The 12,287-nt window shown below is 49.9% G+C and overlaps 1 protein-coding gene across 2 annotated transcripts in view; it reads right to left on the bottom strand.

The window, feature by feature from the left end:
* Window positions 1–12,287, bottom strand: part of LOC308656021 (RH-like protein) — a 40,650-nt gene that overhangs the window by 4,106 nt on the left and 24,257 nt on the right. For both annotated transcript variants that reach the window (XM_081306634.1, XM_081306633.1), the window contains 3 exons: window positions 9,886–10,010; window positions 4,657–4,736; window positions 1,561–1,634 (listed from right to left, as the gene is read on the bottom strand). In XM_081306634.1, the coding sequence (XP_081162760.1) occupies window positions 1,561–1,634; window positions 4,657–4,736; window positions 9,886–10,010 (279 nt within the window). The remainder of the gene's footprint in view (window positions 1–1,560; window positions 1,635–4,656; window positions 4,737–9,885; window positions 10,011–12,287) is intronic.

Raw genomic sequence — 12,287 nt, 5'->3', positions numbered from 1 at the left:
AGGCTTGCTCTGAGAGAGCCACTGTGTTCACACAACACTCCCTGGGTGGCTAAACCCCTAGTGATAAACTTCCACATTCACTTAGTGGTTTGTATTTTCCAGGATGTTGTTACAAATATTATTGCTTCATTTGATCTTCATACAGCCTAGTGAGATAGGGCTGGGCACTGGGGTGCATGCCTATAATCTCAGCGACACAGGAGGCTGAGGCAGAAGGATTGCAAGTTTGAGGCCAGTCTCAGCAAGTTAGTAAGACCCTCAGCAAGTTAGTGAGACCCTGTCTCAACGTTTTAAAAAATGCAAAAAGGGATGGGGATGTAGCTCAGTGATAAAGAACCCCTGGGTTCTTAAAAAAAAAGAGAAGAAAAGAAAAAAAGAAAAAGCAAACTATACTTACAGAAAGTAGTTGAGCAAGTGCCAGGGAATGGAACAAGGAGGGATAAAGAGTGAGCAATTTCAAAACGGCAATGTTTGGGGGTGATGAACGTGTTCCTTGTCTTGATTGCGTGATGGGGTCACAGACATGTGAAATGGATCCAGTTGTGAGTATACTTTAAGTAAATGTAATCCATGGCATGTCAGTAGGATCTAAATAAAGCTGTTGGAAGGGAAGGAGGAAGGAGAGGCCCTTCTCTCTCCAGGTCCCCTCTGCTTGTTCCCTGACAGCACGCTTGCCCAGGCCCACAGCAAAGCTGCTTCTGTGTCTCCTTCGTGGTCAGTGTGTTGGAGGTTGGTGGAGGAAGGACTGGTTTGGGAGAAGAGCTGGTGCCTCTTCTGCTCACAAGGCACGAGGCTGGGCCTTCACCTGACCTCTCTCGGCCAGCCTCCCTTGGCCATACTGACCCTGCTTGCCCAGCCTGCCATGACACTGGTTGGAGGATGGGTTTCCCCAGGACACACATCAGAGTGCTTTGTGTGCTGGGGGCGTGAATCTAAGGGAGAAGGGCAGCGGGCATGATCCTGACCTCCTTTCTAGAGCAGTCACGACCGTGAAAGCTACGCTGTAGGAGTCTGCCACAGCCCTTGAGTCCTAGAAGTGCTGAATCCTTTGGCTAAGAGACCCCAGATTCCTATTCTACACGTTTCCCTGTGTCCACTCTAATTTATCCAGAATTGTGTTCTAGATTCAGGGCTGTCACTCACTGTGAGGGCCTGCACCGGCCACGCCTCCACTCTGAGCATCTGTTAAAGGTTTCTGGGGTTTCTTCGACTCCTATAGTGAAGGTTCCATGACCCTCTGGTCCCACTATCTGCCTGCTTAGTCATCCAGATGGGAGGGCCAGTGTGGCCAGTGGCTCTTCTCTCCTCCCTGATCTTCAGAGACATCGAGGCCTTGGGGTGACCATAACCTTTACCAGCTCCCACCGACACACACACACACACACACACACACACACACACACACCTCTCAGGCGCGTGCACCATGGATTTGCTCCTCCCAGATGCTGTTCACCTGGTTTTTTGTCTGATAAACACCACGTTAACATGTGCACCCAGATATATTTTTAATCTTATCCACTCAGAAGCTATCATGTGAGTTGGTAAAAAAAAAAATCTTACCTCCCAGAAAGTTTGATCTTCAAAATATTTAGCCTCATGAGGTGCTTTCCAGATTTTGAGTCTTAGAAGCAAACCTTAAACAAATGATAATTGGGTGTTAAAACATGCGGAGCACAGCCTTTGTGGTCTCAAGATGAATCAGGATACTGTGCGTAGACTTTGGGGTCTCAATAGAAATCCTGTGGGGCCCACCTTTGGGGTCAGGCAAGTGGAAGCACTGTCCTTCCTGGACCCGTTTCACTAATTCTGTGGACTTTTTCTAAAAGGAACGGGCAAGAGCAGCATTTGCCAAAGGGTCCAGATGATGCTGAGCAGGTTCGGTGGCCCAGACTCTGACACCCTTCCCGAGTCGAGCAGAAAGTCCATGGCAACCGGCGCCTCACTCAAAAACTGACCTGTTCAAAACACAAGAGCCACCATGGACGGAGACTCCCCACACGCCCTGGCCGGTCAGTCTTCACCAGCCTCAACACCTCCCAGACTTCAACTCAAGACTCCACCTGTGGGGGCTGGGCTGTGGCTCAGTGGTGGAGCGCTGCCTGGCATGGGTGAGGCCCTGGGTGCACTCCTCAGCACCACACGTAAGTAAATAAAATAAAGGCTGATGACAACTAAAAATAATTTTTAAAACAGACTCCACTTATGTAGAGAGGATAGTTATAATCACTTGCTTTTATTCCTATTCTTTTTCCTGTCCAGTCTCTGCCCAGAGAGCTTAACCCTCGGGATCCCTTGGCTCTGTAGCCAGGTGAGCTTCCCAGAACATGTCGTGAGTGACACGTCATGAGTGAGGGCTGACCTTTTATTTGCAGCCAGAAAATGCTCCTCTTGGGTTTATCCCTATACATACGTGGAGAGGTTTTTAAAAGACAAGGGTCTAGCTAGGTGTGGTGGCGCCCGCCTGTAATCCCAGCAGCTTGGGAGGCTAAGGCAGGAGGATCATGAGTTCAAAGCCAGCCTCAGCAACTTAGTGAGACTCTAAGCAACTCAGTGAGACCCTGTTCCTAAACAAAACACAAAACAGGGATGTGGCTCAGTGGTTGGGTTCAGTCCCTGATACCAAAGAAAAAGACAAGTATCTGACTGTATTACTGAGGTTGGCCTCTAATTCCTAGGTTCAAACAATCCTCTTGCCTGAGCCTCCTGAGGAACTGGGACTAGAGGTACACACCACTGCACCCAGCTATCTTGGCATTTTAAATTATGATTGGTTCCAGTGTATTGAATAAGATTAACAAGAGAAGTCACGTGCTTTCTGAATTGATATTTTTCTTTGTGAATTGATACCTCTCGTTGATACTGGCATGCAGGGTGTAAACAGCACTCATCACATAGCTAGAATTATTCAGAAATCCTCTCTAGTGCCTATGTGAATTTTCCAGATAACTAAGGCTTCCCCTTATCACTGATGAACAGCTCTCTAAAATGTTTTTTTTTTGTGTGTGTGTGTGTGTGTGTTGTGGGGGGGAGGGACAGAGGATTAAAACCAGGGACACCTAACCACCAATCCACATCCCCATCCCTTTATATTTTTTATTTGAGACAGGGTTTTGCCAAGCAGCTTAGGGCCTCGCTAAGTTGCTGAGGCTGGACTTGAACCTGCAATCCTCTTGCCTCAGCCTCCCAAGCACTGGGATTACAAGCGTGCACCACCACACCTGGCTTAAAATATATTTTCTTGTCTTAAGAGACGACACTGAACAGATTTAGAGACTTAAAAAAAAAAAAAAAACAGCCATCGTTAGGAACATCCATCCATGAAACGCGCCGTGCGCCTGGAGGCCTGTGTCCAGCCAGCCTATTGGTCTGCGCCTGGCTGCCCAAGCGTTCCTTGTTCTGGGCTCTGGTTTTAAGAATTGCTTGTCCTCTCCTGGGTTCTGTGTTTCCACCTCCAACTTCTGCCCATGTGTGTCACCCCTGGAACCTATCCCTCCTCTCATCTGCTGCTTGGAATCTACCGGTACTGGGAAGCCCGCCCAGCTGGACAGTATTGTAGACAGGCCCCAAGGCTCAGTGGGGCCTCCCTTAGCCAGCCCCAGGCCTGGCTTCGGCAGTTCAGCGGGTGCTTTCTGGTTGTTTTGAGGCTTTTGGCCCCTCCCACTGTCCAGGTTTTTTCAGAGTTTGTGTGTGGTGTGGGCAGGGACCCAGGGCCTGGAGCTGGCCAGGCAGGGACACTAACTACCATGGAGCCACCCGCCAGCCCTGCCCAGTAGTTTTAGGCACCAGCTCCCTAAAGAGTTGGCCTTTGCTCTCCAGGAGTGCACAGGTGTCCTTCCCACTGTTCTGTTTTTGGCTCCCAGGCGCCCACCAGACAGTGTGCAAGTCGGTGTCACCCGTAAATACCAGCAAGGACGGCAGCTGGAGTCCGAGAGTCCCCATGCAGAGTTGCCAGATAGAATATAGGGTGCTGGTTTAGTTCCGAATTTGAAAAGTGGGTGCCTTGAGTTTCCATTTGCTAAAGGCAGCAGCCCAGCCTGGGCTTGGCTGGCGGGGCTTGGCTAGGCGGCCACTAGGAGCAGAGCGTCGGCTCACAGGGCCAGCGCTCCTCCGTGTCCACTCAGTCATCTCAGATTTTATTGACAGCTAAGGCCAGGCATTGAGCCAATCTCATGCCCTAAAATGACCCAGGTCCCTTCAAGAATCATCTTCATATACTTTCCCCGTGGGCAGGAAGCCCGGTGGTTATTACTGCAATCCTTTCATTTGCAGAGAAGCTAACCAGGCCCAGACAGAGGGAGAAAAGGCCAGTGTCACCCAGCCCATGTGTCTCCTGTGCCACTGGGCCTCTGTTTGGCTTCCACCCCCTCCTAGGGCACGTCCCACGGGGGCCTGACCAACAGGAGGGTTCGCTTGTGAAATGCAGCCGGCAGCTCTGGGCAGGTGTGATGGCCTCTCCCAGATGCCGGTCGGCAGCAGGCAGCCTCCGAGGGCCTTTCCATCTCTGAAATTATTCTATGATTTTTTTTTTAAATCAGGGTCTGAGCCCTTTGCCTCGTTGAGCTGGAGCTGAGGGGTCCGTTGGGGGGGTGGGGAGGGGAGGGTGCCCACAGAGCCAGCCCGGGGTGCCCACGGAGCCTGGGCCCGCGTCATACCGACCTGTCAGGAGACCGGAGGCCAGGCTCATCAACACGGCGAAGCTGAAAGCCCCCATCACCGTGAGCATCTGGTTGCCAGTCCTAGAGATGACAAAGCGGAGGGTCACTCAGGCACCCACGGCAGAGGTCGTCAGGGACGAAAGGACAGTTGGCATCAGCCACTGCCAGTATGGGCCACACGAGGAGACCACGGTCCCCGCCCCAGCTGGTCCCTATCATCACCCCATATTCCTGGAATACACTTCGGGCTATATTCCCAGGTCCCCCATCTTCCCAAGGCCACCCCAGGGCATCACTTTCTCTTGCTGAGAATCCAACCCAGGCCTCGCACAGGCCCCTGAGCCACCACCCCAGCCCCCAGGGCATCGCTTTCAAAGTTAAATAAGTACAGGGTCCCTGGGAGCTGGGAGTGACTTCCCAGGTTAGCCTCGCCCTCCCCTCCACTGCAGCCACAGACCGTCCTGCAAAACACGTAGTTTGTAAGTCTTTTCTGTTTCTCATTTCACAGCTCTGCAGGCGGTGGGCAGGTCCCCCTTTGGAAAATGAGGAAAGAGGAACCTCACTGCACTTCTGTTTCATCTTGGCCAGTCAATAAACCTGGCTTTCCTGGCCACTCGTTGTGCAGTGGGGGAAGGGTGACAGTACCCACCCGGTGGCATTGGGTGGGGGGTCCTGCAGACCCTCGTGCAGGGCAGGGGTGGAGGATTAGTACCTCGGCTGGAAAGGCAGCCAAGGCCCCTCCAGGTGGCCAGGCCAGGCCCCTATCTCTACGTCCTTTGTCTACCTTGAGAATTGGGCCTCCTCTCCAGCACCCAGCACAACTCAGGCCATCAACAGCTCAGGGAAGTGTTTGTTGAATGAATGAAAAATCAAGTAAATTGCCCAATTCCTTGATTCACTAACAGCAACTTTTAGAGAAAAACGCAGCACGTGTGTGTGAACCTGCAGACATTCTTAAACAGATGTAAAAGAGCTAAACATAAGGGAACAGTGATAAATTAGACTGCATTAAAATTAAGAACTGCTATTTATCAAAAGACACAAGAAAGTGAAAGTAACTCACAAAATGTGAGAAGATATTTATAATATGTGTGAGTGTGTTTAAATATATATATAAAACAAAGGACCCATATTTTGAATATATATAGAGTTCATACCAATTAATAAGTCAGAGAACAACACAATAGAAAAATGGTTTAGGAACCTGAACAGACATTTCACAAGATACTCAAATGTCCAAAAAGTGCCCTATGAAAAGTTCTCTCCCCACCCACCCAGTCCTGGGGATCGAACCCAGGGTGCTCTCTCAGTGAGCCACCACACCACCCCTTTATATTTTATTATTTGTTTATTTATTTTTTAGTTATAGGTGGACACAATATCTTTATTTTATTTTTATGTGGTACTGAGGATCGAACCCAGTGCCTCATGCACGGTAGGCGAGCCCTCTACCTCTCAGCCACAACCCCAGGCCCGTCCCTTCTCATTTTTTTTTGAGACAGAGTCTCACTACATTGCTGAGGCTGGCCTCAAATTTGTGATCCTCCTACCTCAGCCTCCTGAGTAGCAGGATTATAGGCATGCACCACCATGCCCAGCTAAGTGCTCCTTTTAACTAATCCTTGAGGAAATTAAAATTGAAACATTATGTTGGTAGCTAAATGGCTAATTAAAAAGAAAGAAAACACTAAGTGTTAGAGAACACAAACAGGGGAACTCTTCCATTCTACTGGTGATTAGATATGCGTGCACTGTCATGGAAAACCAGTGATATTGACCAAGACTTCGCATTTGGACACCAAATGATACAACAGTTCCACTTCTAGGCCTAAACTCAACAGAAGTGCATTCGCATTCTCAAAACAAATGTGCTAGAACATTCACAGGGGCAACTCCACAATATTCATACTCCCTCCAGACTTCAAACTGCCCACGTGCTCATCAATAAGGGACACTAAATCACATCATCTTCACACGTTGGGACACTTGTCCTCCAGCGACTCATCAACCATAAGGCCAAACTCATGGCCAGAGTTATTTACCTCATTCTCCTTCAACTTGGCTCTCTGCAGACAAGGAAGCTCATGAACTCCAACACGTGTGTCCTCACTTCCGGCCCAACAGGGGACATGCCCACCCAGTTACGCCCCTGCCACTACTGTCATAAAGACATTGGGCCAGTTACCTTCTCATGCTCTCTGCCACCTGGCCCCTGCATGTGATATGGTTTTGTGTGGCCCCCGCCTAGGGTGCTGGGCCTCTCCTTGCAGCGGAACATTAAATTCTCCTTTCCAATGACATTGGCCCCCTTAGCATTGCCACTCGTCACCTGTATGAATTAAGACCAAGCACGATGGAACACTATACTTCAGTGAAAAAGGAACAGTCTGGATGAATCGCCACAGCGCCGAGCAAAAGACTCCGGGCACGCAAAGCACAGGCCGCCTCTGCGGCTGCACCTACATAAAGCATAAAAGCAGGGGCTGGGGATGTGGCTCAAGCGGTAGCGCGCTCGCCTGGCATGCGTGCGGCCCAGGTTCGATCCTCAGCACCACCTACCAACAAAGATGTTGTGTCCGCCGAAAACTGAAAAATAAATATTAAAAAAAAAATTCTCTCTCTCTCTCCTCTCTCACTCTCTCTTAAAAAAAAAAAAAAAAAAAAAAAAAAAAAAGCATAAAAGCAGGCAAAACTGATGGAAGCTGCAAGAAGCCAGGTTAGTGGTGACCCTGGATGAGGCAGGGAGAGGTGTTGGGTGCTGTTTACATGGATATGTCATCAAATGGTAACTTCCTTTTCTGGATATAGATTATACTCTAATTAAAAGATTTTTTTAAAATAACAAGTGGCAGAATAGAAGTTAAACCTGCATCTACTGACCCATAATGCACGTTTTTGTTTATTTATAGATTTTTTTTTCCCTTTTTTTTTTGGTATCGGGGATTGAACCCAAGGGCACTTAACCACTGAGCCACATCCCCAGCCCTTTATTACACTTTATTTAGAGACAGGGTCTTGCTGAATTGTTCAGGGCCTTCCTAAATTGCCGAGGCTGGCTTTGAACTCGTGATCCTCCTGCCTCAGCCTCCTGACTTGCTGGGACTACAGGCGTGTGCCACTGCATCTGGCCCATAACAGTTTGGACTGTCCTGAGGCCACGGGAAAGCAGAAATGGATGAAGGAGAATTCATCACTGCATTAATAGTTCCCGGGAGTGGTATGTCCCCACCCCAGGCCAGGCCCTGGCTCTGCCTGCAGATTTCACACAATCCTGTCGGCAGTCTTCTGGGCCAGACTTTACATGGGTGCTTCCCAGAGCGGAAGTCCAGGTGGGGAAAGTGAACAAGCACCCAGCTCTGCAGCTTGGAACCAGGGGCTCTTGGGATTCCAACCAGGCAGGCCTGACTGTGTCAAGACCCTGTCTCAAAATAAACACAAAAAAGGGCTGGGGATGTGGCTCAGTGATTAAGCATCCTGGGTTCAATCTCCAGTACAAAAAAAGAAAGAAAGAAAAAAAAGAAGATGATGATGATTGTTAGGTCCTATTCCCAGTAGGTTTGGGTGGGGCCACAGGATTTGCATTTCTAGTAAGTTCCCTGGTGATGCTGAAGAGAATCACCACCCTGGAGAATCACAGAACCACACAGAACCCCGGGGACTTGAAGGTGGTTGGTCCGCAGGTTAAAGGTCTGCAACTCAGAACAGAATCCGGTCCACCCAATGTTACTCATGATTTTGAGTTTTTTCACCAGGGTTTGGGGAGCACGTGCCGAGCTGTGGACCCTGGCTTCCCTTGAAAACACTGGACCTGGTGACACTGAGCCTGGGTCCCTGCACAGTGATGGTTGCCTAGGCTCCCTGGGTGGGCCTCATTGTGTACGTGATCTGCCTGGCTCCTCCGGGCATCTGAGTTTGGGACGCTGCTTTTACAGAAGGGAGTTCTGAAGCCCAGAGAGAGGAAGCAATTTACCTAGAGTAACACAGCTCTCAGAACAGTGGCAGACACATCACTGGTGCCCGTTGCCTTTCCACACAGACCACCCTCCCCATTCCCGGGGGGTGTGTGGGGGGGTCCTCCTCACTCAATACTCCTGCATGGACAGCTCCCCACCCCAGAAGCTTCCTACAATTTGGGGCTATGGTCACCTCAATTGTTGGAGCTCCCCAGGATCCAAGAGGTGGAAGAGAACTCCACCCCTCCACAGTTTCTCAGAGATGCTTCCAATCACAAGCCACCCTTAGAGTCAGGTTCCAGCCAAGTGACCTTGGGCAGATCACTGAAGAGATTTTTTATATATATTTTAGTACAATGAGTAAGTAGCACTTAGAAAGCAGGCAGCAAGCGATGATATGAGTGATCACATCAACACTGTATCAGTTCATCTGTAAAAATGTTAGTCTCAATTTATAGGAGCCGCATCCAGCAAAAGTTCACACAAGCTGGGCACGGTGGTGCACGCCTGTAATTCCAGCAGCTCAGGAGGCTGAGGAAGGAGGATCATGAGTTCAGAGCCAGCCTCAGCAAACTCAGTGAGACCCTGTCTCTTAATAAAATACAGAATAGGTCTGGGGATGTGACTCAGTGGTCGGGTGCCCCTGAGTTCAATCCTGATAAGTTGAGTGCTTATTGCTATCCATTTTCTGGGGGACACATAACCTGCCTCTTGTCCAGAAGCCCATGATCCCCCCTCACAGTGAGAAGGCCACCAAGTCCCTTCGCTCTCTGTGCCTTGGGGCTGGCTTAGGACTTTCCTACCTCAACTTTTAAAATCTTAACCTTACATCAGGGGCACCCCGTAGCCTCCCAACAACCCAAGAGCAGAGACAGCCTCACTGTCCCCAGTCACACTTGGACAACCAAGGAGGGAGAGTTTCTGTGTCATCCCAGCAGGACACTGGAGGGAATGACTTCAAGACCAGCCCCTGCGGGCTCTTGACCTCAACCTGAACTCTGTAGCTTGCAAAACGGGCCCAGTGGGCTTTGGCGGATTGACCTGCTCTGCCTGCATTGATCGGGGCTCCTCCGCCCCACACCTGGGCCCTGCACCCAGCTGCCCCAGGGAGGAAGCGGCCTGGAGAAGTGACAACCGTCACATAGGAAGAATTTATCTACCAACTTATTTCCTGAGGCCTACTAAGTGCCTGGGCCCGAATGCACCCGCCTCCCAGGGCTCTGGGGACACTTCCTAGTGCACTGCGACAGGGCTGGGAAGTGAGCCGAGGTACCCACACCTTGGATGAAGAGGTCCAGAGCAGCAGCACAATGTAGGTGGCCACCCCGAGCAGGCCCGGCAGGCCGAAGGCGTAGTGCACACCGCTGAAGTCCTGGGTCACCTGCGCGTAGTTAAAACTCGCCTGGGGACAAATAGCATTATAAGTATATCTGCAAGCGACACTCCTCTGTTCCCTCCCCACCCTTTTTTACAGATCCTAGGTATCCAGGCCACCAAGGGTGATGGACGTGAGGCTGGCCTAAAGAAGCCTTTCTCACAAAAAAACAAATAACCCAATCAATAACTGTGCCAAGGAACTGATGGACACTTCTTGGAAGAGGATATGCAATCAATCAACAAACCTGAAAAAAATGTTCAACATCTCTAGCTCTTAGAGAACTGCAAATCAAAACTAAGATTCCATCTCACTCCAGTCAGAATGGCAGTTATCAAGAATACAAGCAACAATAAGTGTTGGCGAGGATGTGGGGGAAAGCACACTCATACATTGCTGCAAATTGGTGCAGCCAATCTGGAAAGCAGTATGGAGATTCCTTGGAAAACTTGGAATGGAACCATCATTTGACCCAGCTGTGCCTCGCCTTGGTCTATACCAAAAGAACTCAAAAACAGCATACCACAGGGACACAGCCACATCCATGTTTAAAGCTGCACAATTCATACTAGCTAATTTATGGAACCAACCTAGATGCCCTTCAGTAGATGAATGGATAGGGAAACTTTGGTATATACACACGATGGACATTACTCAGCACTAAAAGAGAATAAAATCATGGTATTTCCAGGTAAATGGATGAAGTTGGAGAATATAATGCTAAGTGAAGCAAGCCAATCCCTCAAAACCAAAGGTCGAATGTTTTCTTTGATGTAAGGAGGCTGACTCATAAGGGTGATGGGGGAGAGCATTGGAGGAAGGGAGGAACCTTAGAGCAAAGGGAGGGAGGGGAAGGGAGGGGGCAAGGTGATAGAAATGACGTGGAACGAGTAGACATCACTACCCTAAGTTCAGGTATAAGACACAAATGGTGTGAAAATACTTGGTGTACAATCAGTGACTTGAAAAACTGTGCTCTATATGTGTAATATGCAATGAGTTGCATTCGGCCACCATGTATAACAAATTAGAATAAATTTTAAACAAATAGAAGAAGCAGCCCTTCTCAGACTTGAACGTGCACTTACATCCCCTGAGACACTTGTTCAAACACAGAGAAGAATCAGTGGCTCTGAGTGGGGCCCGAGATTTGTCATTTCTGCTATTATTTTACTTATTTAGTTTTGCATGGTGCTGAGGATTGAACCCAGGGCCTCACCTGTACTGGGCAAGTGCTCTGCTGCTGAGCCACGGCTCCAGCCAAGACTTGGAGTTTCTGATAAGCTCCACAGTGGTGCCAACGCTGCTGCTCCGCAGCCCGCACTCTGAGTAGCCAGGGACTTGTGCAGTCATTACTCACATTCGAGGCTGATAATTCCGTGCTGGGGGCAGGGAGAGGCCGGCCTGTCCTTGTAGGATGTTTAGCAGCAACCTGGCTTCTACATTCTTTTTTTTTTTTTTTTTGGTACCAGAGATTGAACTCAGGGGCACTCGACCACTGAGCCACATCCCAGCCCTATTTTGTGTTTTATTTAGAAACAGGGTCTCACTGAGTTGCTTGGTGCCTTGCTTTTGCTGAAGTTGGCTTTGAACTCACCATCCTCCTGCCTCAGCCTCCCAAGCCGCTGGGATTACAGGTGTGCGCCCGGCTTGGCTTCTACATTCTACACGCGGGTAGCACCCCGCCTAGTTGCACCAAGGTGTTGTCACATATCCCCTGTGGCGGGGCGTGGGGGTGAACCTTGGTGTAGACAAGTTGAAGGTGAAGTCCGAAGGAAGGCCCTGACCACGCCACCGACTCCCATCCACTGCTCCCTCCTCCGACAGCCCAGGTGCAAGCTGCGTCAGGCTGTCCCTCCCGGAACCTCCACTGTCTTCAGAATAAGAATTTAGGTCAGTCCTTCAGCTCCGGCGATGCGACCTTCCACCTCTGTGGTTCCACCAGCTCCAGGGAACCCCCGTGCTCTGGCCACGAGAACGTCTCTCTGTCTCTCGGTTGGCCACGTGCTCTCCTCGCCGCCGAGCTGTTGTTCACGCAGCTCCTTCTGCCTCAAATACATTTCTTGCTTCTTCAATGACTTACCTGTCACCGCTCTCCTCAGATGTCTTCTGCTCCGGGACAAATTTCCTGACCCGACCCAGGCCAGCTTAGACGTCTAAACTCCAGGAGCGCCTGGCTGACCTTGCTGAGTTGCTGAGGCTGGCCTTGAACTCTTGATCCTCCTGCCTCAGCTTCCCAAGCTGCTGGGATTACAGGCGTGTGCCACCGTGCCTGGTCCCTTTTTATTCTTATTTTGAGAAAGG

This window comes from Spermophilus citellus (genome assembly GCF_964194105.1).
Source record: "Spermophilus citellus genome assembly, chromosome: 9".
Classification (NCBI taxonomy): domain Eukaryota; kingdom Metazoa; phylum Chordata; class Mammalia; order Rodentia; family Sciuridae; genus Spermophilus; species Spermophilus citellus.
Note: the sequence above shows the minus strand (reverse complement) of the source record. Positions and strands in the feature narration are given on the sequence as shown.